General features: G+C 45.3%; 1 protein-coding gene across 5 annotated transcripts in view; it reads left to right on the top strand.

Annotated features, from left to right (window-relative positions):
* Window positions 1-16,179, top strand: part of GNB4 (G protein subunit beta 4) — a 541,779-nt gene that overhangs the window by 237,769 nt on the left and 287,831 nt on the right. For all 5 annotated transcript variants that reach the window (XM_069213078.1, XM_069213079.1, XM_069213077.1 and 2 more), the window contains one exon: window positions 2,577-2,615. In XM_069213078.1, coding sequence (XP_069069179.1) covers window positions 2,577-2,615 — 39 coding nt within the window. The remainder of the gene's footprint in view (window positions 1-2,576; window positions 2,616-16,179) is intronic.

Genomic DNA, 16,179 nt, shown 5'->3' with positions numbered 1-16,179 from the left:
CTTTTACTATAGGCAATATCCAGGGCAAGCCCCTCTAGTAGGCCCAGTTTCAAGAGTCTACCCTGACTCTATTTTAGAGTCAACAGTCTTCTATCGCAGCATAGCTAACTAGCAAGCAAGTTCCCCAGAGGAGTTCTTCATACGCGATTGTTCCACCAAAGCGACCATAGGTTCTTTGCAGCTTCTCGTTGCAGGGTAATTGTTGGATCAGTCCTACAGATTTTGCTGCAGCAATCTTGAAAGCAAATCCTTCGCCTTCATTACGATGCACAGGCACTCCCACGGCTCGCTCACTTCTGCAGTGGGGAGGGTGTTAAACCATGTCAAACAGCTTCTTGCTCCTGGTAACAACCTCTGCAATATGGGGTTGCACTGAACAAGGAGTATGGCCCTTACAGCATAACAATCTTCTTGCAGCGGCTCTTCCCGGCATACTGGTCTCCAGCTCCTCAATATGTACAGGATCCAGCCTGATCAATGTAGCTGTGACAACAGCTCAATCCACGACGGCCCTCCTCTGGCGTTGCCCTGCACATGGGCAATGACCCAATCAATGCAGCAGCCGTTTCCTCACACCTCTCAAAGGGAGTTCAATCGACATTGCTCTCCACTGGACCTCACTCCCTTCATCGATTTCCTCTTCCTCACAGGGCACACTGGTCTTTGCAAGCAGGCAGGTGGTAGTGCTCTAGAGCATGTGGTTTTGGATTCCATGGGTGATGTCCCCTCAACAAGCAGGGAAACTAGCAGGCCCCAGCCCCTAGTCCTGGCCACAGACAGTAGTCTTGCAGACCTTCCTCTCCTCACACAGCCCGTCTGGCTGCTTAGAGTCTGAAGCTCCCCTTCATATACATTTCCAGACACCCAATTTTAATTTAGAGTCCATTTCCAGACACAATTTAGTCTGAGTCGTTGAAGGTTATGTAGGGAGTCTGCTTCTTTTGAAGTGCCCTCTCCTCTGCGCTCGATTCCTCTTGAAAGAAGTCTGTCACAGAAGCAACAACTCCAATGCTGATAGTTGCACAACTCAGGCCAAGGAAGTGACTAGACTTCTCTCCCGGATGTCAGCAATAGTGATGTGTATCGAGAGGTTAGCCCAGGGTCCCAGCCTTACTCTTTATAGTTCGCTGACTAGCCTTATCTCATTCCTGATATGTGCCAAGAACCCTTCCTTGTGAGTTTCACTGACTCAAATAGCCCCCCCTTGAAGAGAAATGTGGTCTTCCGTCTACAGTGTGTGTCCCACCCAGTTACAGGAATGCAGCAATACACAAAATTGTCTGGTAGGATTCCTCTACCTCCTATCCTCAAGTTTCAACTTGCAGCTCTGGGTGTCCCAAATTAGAACCCAGGGTCCTCCATGTTTGGTACCATCCACAGGCACACCTACAACCAGTGTATGTACACGGCAAACCCACACTGCACAGCGCTGTATCTGTCTTGTAGTGTACCACTCATAGACACACACATGCATTTAGCATGCAAGCACTAAATCCTTTGTGTTGTACCACTTACAGGCACATGCACACACTGCACAGTACTGCATTATCCCTGTATTGTACCCTACTCAGGTGCAAACACCCAGTACAGATACAGCACCTGTACGCTGTGCAGCACTACACACCAGACCAATGGTGAGTTAAGCATACATCAGTAGAACTTTAAATGAGTGTGCCTGAAGGTATGACACAGGTTAAATAGGACCTTTTCACTCATACTGATCACCACACGGTGTGCTGCTTCATTTCTGCTGAAGGCATAAGCCTTCCACCACTATGAAGGTAGTGATCCAACAGGACCATAGTCCATGTGACAGACCTATGTCATGGCGCACGCACATGATCCGTGTTTGCCGTATGACAGCAAAAATCAGCATCAGGAATCCTGAAATCAGTACAGTTGGGACACTCGGGGCATGAGTGCGCATCCATTACCATGCGGAGGACATCCCAGGAGTATCACACTGCCTCTTTGCCTTGTTAGCAAGGATGAAAGATGCCCTAAAAAGCACTGAAAGATACCATATCCCACACACAAGTATGGTGTAATAAGGCCTAATGACTTCTCTGCAGTTTCTTTCCACCATGTCCTTTTTACATTGTTTTTAATCTTTCACTTATTTTCTTCAATCGCCCTGCTGCATTCTGTGCACCACCATTTTTTACCCTTCACTATCACCTCATACTCTTATTCCAACTCTCTTTATCCCCATTCCCTAAGTTTTGCCCTTCAACACCCTTTGCATCTTAACCCTCTATTTAGCGTCTGTGTCTGCCATTTGCCTCTTCTGATACATCAGCACCCTTCACTCCACTTTCATATGTTTGCGATCTCTGCTACAGTAGCTTTGATATCACTTTTAATGGTAGTCCTCATCTTCGTATAGGTAGGCCCATGTATTAAAATGGACTTTCATTTTATATGTGTACCTATCTACTATTATATTGGAAACATTTAAGTGCTGTTTTGGGCCCTTTTGGTATGAATGTTTCTGTTCTGCAAAGTCAGACCATGTTTAATGAAGCAAGCTTGATTTTGATTTATGTTTTTATCTGTTCTCTTTATATTTGCTTTAGGATGCCAGGAAAGCATGTAGTGACACAACTCTTGCACAGGTAAGGTATCTTAAACATGTATCTTACTTGAAACATTTGCATGCCCTTCAACTGTGTATTAGATCACATTTTACTGCCTGTATGGTTTTCTTTGTTGGTCATGCTTTTGATCAAAGCTATTCAGTTTCACCTATCTGTCTGCCTCAGTTGCTACAAACAATCCCTCTTTAAATATGGTGGTAGTGACAGGGATGTGACTCGGCACCAGCAAAGAAGGTTGCACACTAAAAAAGCTGTGCAGCAACTACTCCTTTGAACCCTGCCATCTGTATACAGCTCCATTCCTGTCTGCTATGTAGTGCACAGCGGAATGTTCAGTAGCTACTATGTGCCCGGAGAGAATGTTTGAACACCCCTTGTTGCTGATACTGACGCGGTGTGTTCGACAGCGAGCACCCGAGCACTTCCTCGTGTCTGGGCCCGTCACCTTAGACACTCGAGCTGGCAGAGCATGTGCTGCCAATCCCTCTGGCAGGACAGACCTGTTAAAGCGCTGGAGAGGCTGAGAATCCAACTCCCCCCCCCCCCCCCCCCCCTTTCCCCGAGTGGGTCTTGGCTGGGCTACCTACCTGTTGAGTCAGAGAGCCACCCGTCGCGTACACAGCAGTCCCACATGGAGGACTGGTGAAGAGGCGGTTGCCTGTGGCAGCTGCAGGCGGGGCTGAGGCTTGGCAGCCTACATTAGTGCGAAGGACAGGCCTTGGCGGAGGCACACTGGTTTACCAGGACACTAACTGGCTGCTGCAGAGTTCCAGAGGTGGGAGCAGTGCCTGACACACTAGCGCTACTTAAGCAGCTTGATTCATGCTGGGGGAGAAGGCTACATGATCATTGCTGGACTTGGCATTGTGAAGCAGCGGCTGAGCACCAGAACTCTCCAATTGGGGTATGCACTGAGGCGCCATATCCTTGAGGGAGAACAATTACCCAGGGCAACACAACTGGAGGATCGCCTCCTTCTAGATCCCATGCCAGACAAAACTGTCTCTCTACCATACAGGAAAGTGATGAATAACTCCCCTGCTCCCCTTAAGGTGTTGAGGGAGGCATGGGAGGGAGACCTTGGCCATATTGAGGACGAGGACTGGGTGGAGGTGATGCAGAGCCCTTGGGAGATGGCCATTTGTTCTCACGTCTGTCTAGTCCAACTGAGGATACGCCATAGGTCGTACTATTCTATTTATTTTTGTAGCATTTCTTAAGCGCATTAAACCTGCAGGCATCAAAGCTCTGGAAAGCAGGAGAGAACAGAAAGAGGAACCACTAATACACTAGAGTGTGAAGAGCCAGGTTTTAGGTTGCTTGCGAAATTGTATATAAGAATTCAGACTCCTAATATGGCCTGGGAGGGAGTTCCAAAACCTAGCTGTAGCAACTGAAAAAGCCCAGTCACTCCATCTTACAACATGGTACTGATGCTTTAAAGAGGCCTGCAGATCTTAAGGGTCAACTAGGAGTATACAATTTCAGCGCAGATACTCAGATCCTTGAGAGTGGAGCGCTTTATAAGTCAGACAGAGAGCCTTAAAAGTTATTTGTTTCCTTATAGGTAACCAGTGAAGATGTGTCAAGCCCCCCCCTTACTGAAGAAAACCTGGGTAGTCCTATAAACAGACAGGCAGTCACATTCTGACTACGCTGGAGCTTATTCAGAGGAGATTGGTTGATGTTCAAATGCAATGCATTGCAATAATCTAACCACAACATAATAAGAGCGAGGACCACCGGAACTCTCAGTTCTTTTGGTACAGAAGGTAGAACTTTTTTCAGAATTCTAACCATCTAGAAGTAGTTGCTAGCTGTTCTGTTGACCTGAGTATAAAGAGTCAGAACATTCTCAAAAAACACCCCCAGGTTCTTGCCCGCTGCTGTTGGAGTAGATAGTCCCGCTGGACTCAGGCCACCGACGATCAGTCCAAATAGACCTATCCACTCCAACTATCATGATTTTAGTATTGTCTCCATTCATGTTTAGCCAGTTCTCACTCGTCCTCCGGCTGACTTCCCTCACACAACCGTTAAACCTGCCTGCATCCTCTTCCCAGTCATTCAAGATGGAAACCATGATCTGGGTATCATCCGCATACAAAGAGACATGGAACCCAAAAGAGCAAACCCTTTCCAGAAGAGCGACATACAGGTTAAAGAGGGTCGGGCTGAGGGAAGACCCCTGGGGAACTCCACAAGGGAGCTGAAAGGGGCTGCTCTGTAATCTCTGCAACTGACTTTAATAGATCTATCGCACAGAAAGGACTCCAACAAACCCCAGTGGGGTATCCCTGATCCCCGCCTGATGCAGTCGCTGCACCATCAGCTGAGGAGCGATGGTGTTGAAAGCTTCAGATAGATCTAATAATACCAGTATACCCCCACTCCCTCCCCCCCCGACCCACCTGTTTGCGGATGGCATCAATAGTGGTATAAGTGCAGATTCGGTACTATGTTACTTCTTGAACCCATTCTGTGAAGGATCAAGGAGATCATGGGCAAGGAGGAAGCTGGCTAATTCCTGATTGTAATGCGTTACGAGTATCTTTGCAGGAGCGGGCAGAAGAGAAATTGGGCAAAGATCTTTCAAGTCACTGGGCTCCCCCTCAGATTTCTTTTTCTGAAGTATAACAATAGCCTCACTCCAGTCCAGCAGGAATACCTCGGACTCCAATACCTCCACAAAAATCCTCTTGAGTGCCCTGGCTATAAGAACCGGGGCCAGCTGTAACACCCTAATCTAGAGTGCTAATGCACGGACTGGGGAGGGGTGACTCTGATCTATGTACCAGGGGTTGTGGCTTGGTGGGTTCTATCTTCCGCATACTGTGGGGTCTGTCCGGTCATCTTACGCTACAGAAGGAGAGTGGTAGAAATTAAGGCCAGGGTTACTAGACTTACTATCCTTCTGGAGACTCGATGGCATCTCCTGAACATAACAGATGAGGAGGTGTGGCCTGAATATCGGAAATGTGACTAACGTTGTCGAAAGGGGTTGCTAAGCGCAATATAGAAGGGTCTGGGGGACTGACAGACCGCCACTTATTGAATACTGGAAAGCTGACCTGGATTGATGCCAAAGTGCAGAGCATGTTGTGTGTCAGAGTGAGGATGCCCTAGAAAATTGGAGACGGACTTGGATGATTGGTGTAATTATAGAGGTTGAAGTCCTGGATATATGTTACTTCACTGCTCAGGGGTTTGGGCATGGGATTTTAGTTCACCTTGTCTTAGATGTGATGTTAAACAGTGTGTGGGTTTATGACTCTATGCATGCTATGGGTAATTACTCTGGTTGTATTGTGACTTGTCTCCTTGTGCTGCCCATTATAGGATAAAAGATGAAAAAAAAAAATTGGTGGTAGTCGCCTCATTCACATTTGTAGCCCGGGTACATTTAAATCTTTAGTGCTTAAGTTCTTAAATTGTTCCATGACGTAATCTTTAACTCTAGTAAAGTGCATAAAAAGCCTTTGCTTTCAAAGGGTACCATGCATTATCTTCATTCGGTCTGGACACTAAAGTTGAGCCAGAGTACTTTTTTGGGCGCACTGCATCTGATGGTGCTTCCTGTTCATCCCATATTGTTGCCCATGTTCCACTCCGCTTCCTGACTTCTTGTTGATTGAGGAGTGTGTGGCAGAACTCTGTCCACTTGGCACTACTGGGGAAACTTAAAAAAGGGGATAATATTCCAATTAGCAGCACAATGGTACAGGTAACTAGTGCAGGATTTCCCACACCAGAAGTTGTGCTGGTAGTGTGAGACCACTCCAAGCTACATGGAGGGGAAGGGAAGTGTGTGTGACACTGTGTGTTTGAAGTGCCACAGATGTTCTGGTAACTTACCATGCTAATACTCCAGAAATGGGGTGGGGAAAATCTTCAAAGGAAGTTGGCTCTTGAGCTCATCACTGTGTTGGGCACTAGTGCCATAAGATGATACAAAAGTGAGATGTAGATGATGCTCTGCTCAGTATTGTACCGTACAGGCTGAGGGGGTTGGGAGCAAAGAGTTTCGCTCACCAAGCAAGCCTTGTGTTTGAACATGTCTGATAATCTGTTCTCACACTTCTTTACACTACTTTGAAATTTAGCTCATACTAACAAGCCTTGGTGCCTTAATTTGTTTATATGAAAACAATATTTTAATGTTTGCATGTATCTACCTATGCTGGACATCATCTATTGAGAACTAAGTCTTTGGTGATTTCCAATAGTGTAAGCACTGAAATTCTATCAGTATGTTTCAAACCCATAGGTCATGTATTCCCCTATCTGAAATAAACAGCTGAACATGGGATAACACCACAAATTGTTAAAATTGTGTTAAACCTTCATGGAGTCATTTTCTAAGTAGCTTTGCCTGTGCACAGCGGTTGGAGTCAAGAATTGCCACCTAGCCCCCTCTTCATGAGGCTGATGTCCCATTAGAACCTACACAGAAGAATTAAAGTCTTAGAACATGAGTGGAGTAGGGTCTAATTCCTGAAGGTCCCTGCAAATTTCTTTGTTTTCAGGGTCACCTTTGTTGTACTAAAGAATATACTTAATTAATCTCACAAACATTGCTCTTGAGGGGGCAGTCCCTCAGAAACATCTGCATTTGCTATTTGGAGGACTATTAGCTGCATCCCAGGGTGAGTTTTACTAGACTCCACTATATTTTCAGTGCCCAGACAATGGTGACACCTTTGGGTTTACTTTTTATTAAATAATGTGGATGTTCAAAGGCATTTAGTGTCAGTTGCTGAACTCTGTGTGGGTAAAGTTCTCTGTATATTGAGCTGAGAGCTGCATGCTTACACTTGGCTCACAGCAAGCCTGTTGGCCATGTTGTAGTTTTGCTAATCTGATGTGCTGCTGGTCAGCTTGCCAGGATAGCGGCCCGGCACCTGAAAGAGTTGAGACAAATGAAAACAATATCTTGAAGCTGAGAAAAGAGCTTCTCTTTCATGGGATTCTCTTGATTATGTCTGGATAATTTTAATCTGTCTGTGAGCTGCAGGATTCCTGGAACACAAAAAAAGTTGGAATAAAATGGCATGTTGAAGTTGGAGGTGGCAACAAAACTGGCTATATTGCAGGTTATATTCATTCTGTAGGGTCGAGTATGACTTTAGAGTGATGCTCTCCATTAGATCTTGTAAGGTGGAGCGATCAATAGTGTCCTATTTGTGAAATCCTTCCACTGCTTCCCATTGTGTAGTACGGAGACCACCCTTAATGGCGTCTATCTAATGAGTCTCCAATCCTAACCCATTGCCTTTAAGTTGTTTCTCCCTGTCTGGAGTACCACCTTTGTTTCAGGGGATTAGGGATTGTATTTTCTTTCCATCAAGTAAATGCTGTATGGTGGTGCCATAGATGGCCCAACTTTCAGGGATGTTGGCAGAGTCGTCCTGAGTGTTTAACCACCACTTATTAATCACTAGATGAGAAGCCATATAGTATGATTCAATGTTGGCTGCTGCAATACTCTCTTCATACTTATCTCTAAAGCATTTGTTGGGCGCTACATGGTGGAAGCCCTGATTCCATAAAACGCAGCGGTATGTGGAATGTATTTTCTGAAAAAAGGCATTTAGTGTAAAATGTACTAGGTATGTGAATCTGTGTGTAACTATCTGCAGGCCAGACACTCATTCCAGGTTCTGGAGTTGGTGGTGAATCTGAAAAGCGAGTACTTATTTAGGTTGATCGATAGGCTCCACTTCTCTTCGAAAATCCAAATGATCTGAAGTGTCTGTGGGCCTGAGCTCTTGGGTCGGTCATTAAAATCAAAGCATCTTCTGCATTTCGGGGAACTCTACCTGAGGTCTCAAGTCCCTATTGTAACCCCCTCACTTGTGCATCAATTCGAAGCGTTTAAGCCAGGGGCTCTATAGTAATGGTGAATAGAAGTGGGGATTACAAGCACACACTTGTTGCGTGCATCACAGGATATTATTACATGTTTTGGAGACCTCAGTCCCCACCTTAACGTGGGTTGTCAGGTTGGTATATAGGAGGTACATAACTGATAAACTTAGGCCTGAAGTTGAGGCAATGAAGAAGAGCAAAAAATATATGCAGCGACTGAGCCAAATGTTTTTTTCTCTATCAGTTAGCACCCCAGCACTAATCAGCTAGGGCTATGGCATTGTTTAGTTGTCTAACACTGTGTTGAGTGGCTTGCCGGGGCATAAAACCGGCCAAATCTGGGTAGATTAGTGAGAGTATGACCTTGAGCAGGGGATCAACCGGTGTTCTGGCAGGGATCTTGACTTCTGCATTTAAGAGGGCGATAGGGCAATAGATAGAGCACAGGACCGGTTGTTTCTCCAATTTTGGGATCACCACAACCTCTGCTTTGCAGAATTCAGGAGACAGCTGTGAATGTGTAACTCCTTTTTTTTCAAGACCGCGTTTAAGGTGGTACCCAGTTTACACATGAATTGTTTGAAGAATTCACCAGTGAATCCGTTAGAGCCTGGCATTTCCTCTCATCGTAGTTGGCTCAGTGCTGTCATCAGTTCATCAGTCAGGAGATCATCGTCCAACGCTCTTCTCCCACTCTAGGAGAGGGTCCTAAGGGGCGGGTCTGATATGAAGCTGACTGTCTCTTCTAGGACAGACAACAATATAGGGTTACAGGTTGGCGTAATATTCTGCAATATGTTGTTGATAGCTTCATCCCCATAACTTCAGTTCAAGGTTTTGGATGCTGCGTAATTCTAGGGCTTGGATCTGCATTTCTACTTTGGGAACAATTTTTACATATTTTTTTCCTGTCTTGTAACGTTATCATGTCCCTGTCGGAGGGTCGGCTCAAGGGCTTCCCACAAGATGCCCATGAATTTCACAGATTCATGGTTGTGAGCAAAGTAGATGTCAATGACCTTATCCACATTTGAGGTGAGAGCAGTATCTTGGAGAGACCAGGCGGCAGTGCTCCATCTGAGAAGGATTCTGTGATGAGTAGTGTTGTGAAGGTAATCACGCCAGCACAAGCTTCAAAAGAATAACGTAGTGTTTTCAAGAGTTCTTCCAACATGACGCTCTTTCTTTCCCGATCAGCAAGCCAACTGTCGGGAAAGCGAATGACGCACCACGTTCTACAAGTTTGGCTCGAGGCTAAGCATGTAAGCAGCCACGAGCCACATCACAACATATCCCTCTCCGTTAACAACATTAAGGAGAGTAGAAAACCCAATACAAATAAAACACCTAATATAAACAATACATAAGAGAACCAACAAAATAACGCTACAAAAAACATTACAACCAGAAAATCAAGGTTAATTATACTAACAAAACACATAAAGAAATTAAGGCACTAAGTTACATAATCATTCAGAAATGTGGGTGGCCTTCTAACCCTAGGAATCCTTTCCTTCATATCACTAGAGGATGTACCCATAGCATTCATAGCAACACCACCCCCATCCTGAACACGTTCACCCCCAACATCTTCATCCCTCATCACCATATAACCACTACAATCATCACTGCTCAACTCGTTGTTCCCAGACCAATCAGAAGCAAATTTAGCGACCCGTCTGAAACTCCAGCGCTGACCATTATCAAGCAACACATGCCACCTGTAAACATTTCAAACTTTGAAAGGACCTAAAAACTTGCAAACCCCTTTTTTTTTATTCTTCCCGACTTGATTTTCACCCAATCACCCGGCTTACTCTTCGCTTCATTACTCACTATCTCACTTACATGCTCATACTCACTACATCCTTTGACCAATTTCTCCATCCATGAGGTTTTGAGTTTATCCACCGGTTTCCTGCCTCTCATGATCTCAAATGGTACCCTCCCAGAAACGAGATTCTCCGTGGACCGATGCGCCCATACCATATCCGTAATCACCAATTCAACATCCAAGCTGTTAACAGCCATTTGTAGCCCACCTTTAATCATACGGTTAGCCCGTTCAACAGTTCCATTAGCACGAGGATTGTTCAACGCTGTACGTATATGCTTCACACCACATGCGTCCAGAAACACTTTCATCTCATAAGACGTCAACTGCGTACCAGTATCAGTGATCAACACTACAGGAAACCCCTCCTCGGTAAAAATCCCCCTCAAAACACTTATGGTCGCAGCAGTCGTAACTTCTGACATAAACTTGACAATGAGCCATTTGAAATGTACATCCACCATAACCAGAGCAAAACTCTTACCTCTGCCTGCACCGGCCAAAGGACCAATAAAGTCCATGCACACACTATGCCACGGCCTACCTGGGTCAGCTATATTACCCCCATCAGACTGTCTTCCCACTTTTAACCTTTTCTCACTTCTTAGACACACCGAACACCTCTCAACCCATCTCATAACATCATCATCATCCATCCCAGACCACCAAAACTCCATTCCCACTCTCCTTTTGGTAATTGTTTGTCCCAGGTGACCCTCATGCGCAATATCAAACAATTTTTTCCGTACACCTCCTGTTGGGACAATCTTCTCTCCACGCAATATTATCCTTCCATCAACCTCTGAGAGTTCATCTAACACCTTGTTAAACGGCCGTACCAACACAGGAAGAGTGCTGTCTCTTCTGCCGCCCTTTCTTACCAATTCAATGACCCTCTCTAAAATCACATCATCCTTCATTGCCATATCCCATTCTGTTCCATTCACAACTCCTTTACTCCATTGCGTAACTTCACACACCGATGCTACCGCACCCTCACACTCAATCTCTAGTACATTCACATTATCCACCATTTGCCAATCAAGAGCCAAACGAGAAAGACAATCAGCCTGTACATTCTTCCACCCAAGAATGAACTCAACATTGTAATCATACTCTTGTAGACGTGAAGCTAATCTTGCCAGTCTCGCTGACCCCTTACCAGTCCCACCCGGTGACAACATTTTAAGCAAAGGCTTATGATCAGTACACAACGTGATGTTACAACCCCATACATATGTGCGAAAGTATTCCACACCCCATGCTGCAGCTAAAGTCTCACGTTCAATAACTGCATAACATCTCTCTGCAGCTTTTAACGTGCTAGAAGCAAAGGCAACAGTTTTCTCAACAGATCCGTGCCACTGTGACAAGACCACACCAATGCCCAGTGCACTTGCGTCAACAGTAATAATGTTTTTTTTTCTTGTGTCAAAAGATAACAAGAGACCTGCACCACACACCTCATCTTTGAACAATTGGAAACATTGACTCTGTGTCATTTCCCACTCAAAACTTGCTCCCTTGCGTAAGAGCAACTTTAAACATTCAGTTTTGCTGGCAAAGTGTTTGACAAACTTGGAGTAATATTCGACAAGCCCCAAAAATGACCGTAATTGATCTTTGTCCTTAGGAGCTGGTGCCGACCTGATGGCATTAAGTAAGTCTTTTTTTTGGTTTAACACCCTCCTGCGATATCGAATGTCCAAGATACTCCACCTCCTTCATCAAAAACGGACACTTTTCTTGACGTAATGTCAACGCAGACTCCAGAAGTTTGTCCAACACCCTCTTCAATGTGATATTATGATTTTCAATAGTATTGCCAAAAACAAGAATGTCATCTTGAAAAAAGAGTACATTTTCCAAACCTTTAAAAATATGACTCCTCATCCTCTGAAATACACTGGCAGCAGATGCCAATCCAAAAGGCATCCGGGTAAACTGGTACGTGCCCTCCATAGTGATAAAAGCAGTAAGAGCCTTGGACGACGGATGAAGTCTTATTTGATGATAAGCGTGCTTGAAGTCTAACTTAGAAAAGTATTTGGCATCTTTCATCAGTAAGATCAACTCATTGATGTTAGGCAAAGGAAAATTGGCAGTTATGATGTTTTGGTTCAAACCTCTCAGGTCCACACACAGTCTCAAATTTCCATCTTTTTTTTTTAAAATGACAACAGGTGACAACCATTCTGAGGCCTCCACAGGTTCGATGACACTGCTGTCAAGCATTTCATTCAAAAGTTCCTTAACTCCACCCCTTACTGACACTAGTACTTTTCTAACTTTGTGCTGAACAGGAACAACACCCTGTTTCAATTTAATTTGATGCATATAATTTCTTAACTCCCCCATTTCATCTCTAAACACCTCCCTGGCACCTTCCAGGATATCACCTACTGAAACATCATCAATAACAGTAACCTGGCTAGGAGCACATGGATTGATGACAATGCACAGATCATGTATCCAATTATATCTATTTGTTCACCCTGATAGCCCCCAGGATTAATGTCTTTCGGCAACAATCTGGTAGACGGCCACTTCTGGAGGAACACATCCTTAGGAACAATGGTATAAAGTGAACCAGAATCTATCATCAAATTTACAGGCACATTCTTTACAATAAATTTAGCTTTAGGCCTCTGCATCCTCTTCACTCGTACTGCAGCATTATCAAACTCAGACACACAAAGCACCCTCTCTAGCTTGTCATTCATGGATGTACTACCATCAGCATCTGCGACAGTGACAACTTTCCCTTTAACATGTTCCCTCTCTCTACACATTCTCGCAAAGTGCCCTTTGCGTCCACACCTCCGACACTCTTTCCCTTGTGCAAAACAATTTTTGAATTCTGAAGTGTGAAATTTACTACCACACTTGTCACATACCCTGCTATTAATCTTGCTAGAATTGAAGGAAGTGTTGACAACTGTGTCACGCTGCGATTTATTCAGAACCACAACATCACCCTCAACCAATGATACCTCCTTAATTTCCTTCACCCCTCTCCTGTCCATCTGCTTCATACACAACTCTGACTCTTCTACAACTTTTGCAATTTCTGTGGCATCTTTCAATTTCGGATCTTTCGCCGCCCACAACCTTTCTTGCATCTTCTTGCTCCTACACCGTACTATGAGTTGGTCTCTAATTAATTCCTCAGTCATCGCTCCAAACCTGCATTTAACAGAAAGTTCTCTTAAGCGATCAACAAATTCATCAATAGACTCGCCCTCTCTCTGAGGTTGCGTGTAAAATTTATACCTTTACATGACCACATTTTCCACTTTAGCAAACCTTACTTCCAATCTCCGTCTAGCCTCCAAAAAAGCATCATCTATGGACTGCCCATCCTGATCAACTGCCTTTGGAAGGTATTTGAAAACATGTTGTCCTTCATTACCCAAGGAACTAAGTAAAATAGCTTTCTTCCTGTTGGAAGAGAACCCCAAGCCATCTAAAGCTTCTAGGTAATTGTCAAAAATATCAATCCACTCTTCCCGTGGTATTGGTGGATTCCCAGGTTGAGTTAAGAACAGAGGTGGCGAATGTATTGCAGAGGTTGTGATCTCCATAGTCTTGATGCAAACACAAGAAATGAATCAAATGTACTGAGTGGCATTTTGTGTATTTATCACCATATTGGACAAAGTAAACAATGTTACTAAAAAGCAGATGCATCCATCACCATCAAAATGAAGAAGAAACGGAATAATGTCATTAACGGCGACAAAAGAAAGATCCAGGTGTGCCCATCACCGTAATAGGCACCTTCATTAAAATCCTGTTAATACATTAGCCATCCACACAGCAGACGTGCACTGGACACGATTTCCGATCAACGTTTTCTAGCGCTTGTAAATAGCTAGAGTAGACGTTCACCAAATGTTACTCATGTGCCATTCGACTTAATGAGAATTATCCCAACATCCCAAGGTGGCCACCAGAAACGTGAATCACGTACACTTGACGTTGATCCAGCAACGCTCACACCAAGGCGTTGCTAGGAAACCGGACTATGAGACAACTGCGCAGATGTCCGTAAATGAAACGCGGCTCTTCCGACAATGTACACCAAACAAAAGTCTAGCGATCCGGTTGTGACCGGCAATGCAGTTTTAACGAGCGCCTTGCCGATGATGTCCTTAAACGTCTCTACAGACTGCTCTTACTGTGGGTCCCATGTATCTGCGTTGGAAGAGGTGAGTCGCTTGCTGACCTTCGTAAAAATGTTGTGAAGGTAAACACGCCAGCACAAGCTTCAAAGGAATAACGTAGTTTATTCAAGAGCTCTTCCAACGCGACGCTCTCTCTTTCCCGATCAGCAAGCCAACTGTCGGGAAAGCGAACGCCGCACCACGTTCTACAAGTTTGGCTCGAAGCTAAGCATGTAAGCAGCCACGAGCCACATCACAACAAGTAGTTTATAAGCAAATCGGTACTGAAGAGTGGTCTGAGAGCCCATAGGTCAGGATCTGTCTATCTGTCACATTGTGCATCACCACCGTGGCAAGAAGGAAGTAATCAAGGCAGTAAAATGTGTTGTCTGCCCCTGAATGAAATGTGTATCCTCTGATTGAACCAGCACCAGACATCAGATAGACCGAATGCCGTCATATAAGGTTTCATCTGACAGACTTCTAGCCGCAGATTCCTCACTTTCTAGTTATCCCCAGGCGTCAGACTAGATCTGAATTATTTTGTTGAGTAATACCCCTGCATGCAGATACATGGTGTCGTTAAACTCTGTGTCCTCGGCTCTGGAATTGATGTGCTCAGTCCTTATATAGGTGGTACACCAGTGTGGTGACGTCAGTTCTTTATTTTGTTTTATTTTTTATCTGCGTCAGTTGGCCTTCTCGGCTCGAGAGGAGCCCCTTACTGGTTTCCTGCAGGCAGATCCGCCCTCTGCACCAGTTGGGCGCCTTGGGTCCACATATGGATTCGGGACAGGCACCGGTCATCCCAACTCACCATTCCAGGGTGCTAGTTCCACTGTCTGTGCTCCTGGTGCCGGTGGGGCATCGTCCAACACAGACTGGAGCAATTCCCTCCAGGCCAGAGCCCTAGATCTAATTTTATGGGCTCGGACTGGGGAAGAACGGGAGGGGCCACTGAACCCCAAAGAATTCCCACCAGTAGATCCTGATATTGACTGGTTTTAGGAATTGACGGAAGCCGTGGACGGGACACCTCCCTACATACTAGCTTGGTTGCTCCACCTACCGTGGCTACAGAGGAGGGTGCCACGTTTGCTATGGTGGTGAGGAGGACAGCCGAGTTCCTGGACCTTCAGCTGCCCTTTGTGGCCATCGAGACTAATGTCCTGATGGAAGTTCTTCAGCTGGGAGTCACCACTTCTCCCGTTTAATGAAGCCCTCATGGATGTCTTGCTCGGGCCTAGACAAAGCTGTGCACACTGGCTTCTGTGAACAGGACAATTGCCCGCCGCCCCAGCCCAGGAAACACCTCTTTCCTCGCCCAGCACCACACCCCGTAGAGCTTGGTGGTAGAAGACTCCATTCCCCAGTAAATTTTGGCACATTCCCTATCACACCCCCAGATAGGGAATCCAAAAGGCTGGACACTCTGGGTAAGAAAATGTTTTCTTTTGACAGACTAGCATTGAGGTCTGACAACACTGAATGCCTTTTGGGCTATTGCTCCCATACTCTTTGGGATTCGGTTACGCAGGTGCTGACCATGGTCCTGGAGGTGGCCTGGGTCATACTTTCCAAGCTATGGAGAGACGCAGCTAAGTTCACAGTCTGATGTGAGCTGGACATGACTGTCTCGCTAGGCAGAGAGGTTTCTTTGTCGGTGACCTTGCAGCCCCACGCATGGCTGGAAACTGGATTTTCCGGGGATGTC

Source organism: Pleurodeles waltl, chromosome 11, assembly GCF_031143425.1.
Source record: "Pleurodeles waltl isolate 20211129_DDA chromosome 11, aPleWal1.hap1.20221129, whole genome shotgun sequence".
Classification (NCBI taxonomy): domain Eukaryota; kingdom Metazoa; phylum Chordata; class Amphibia; order Caudata; family Salamandridae; genus Pleurodeles; species Pleurodeles waltl.
The sequence above is the reverse complement of the archived record's forward strand: the minus strand, read 5'-3'. Positions and strand labels throughout refer to the sequence as shown.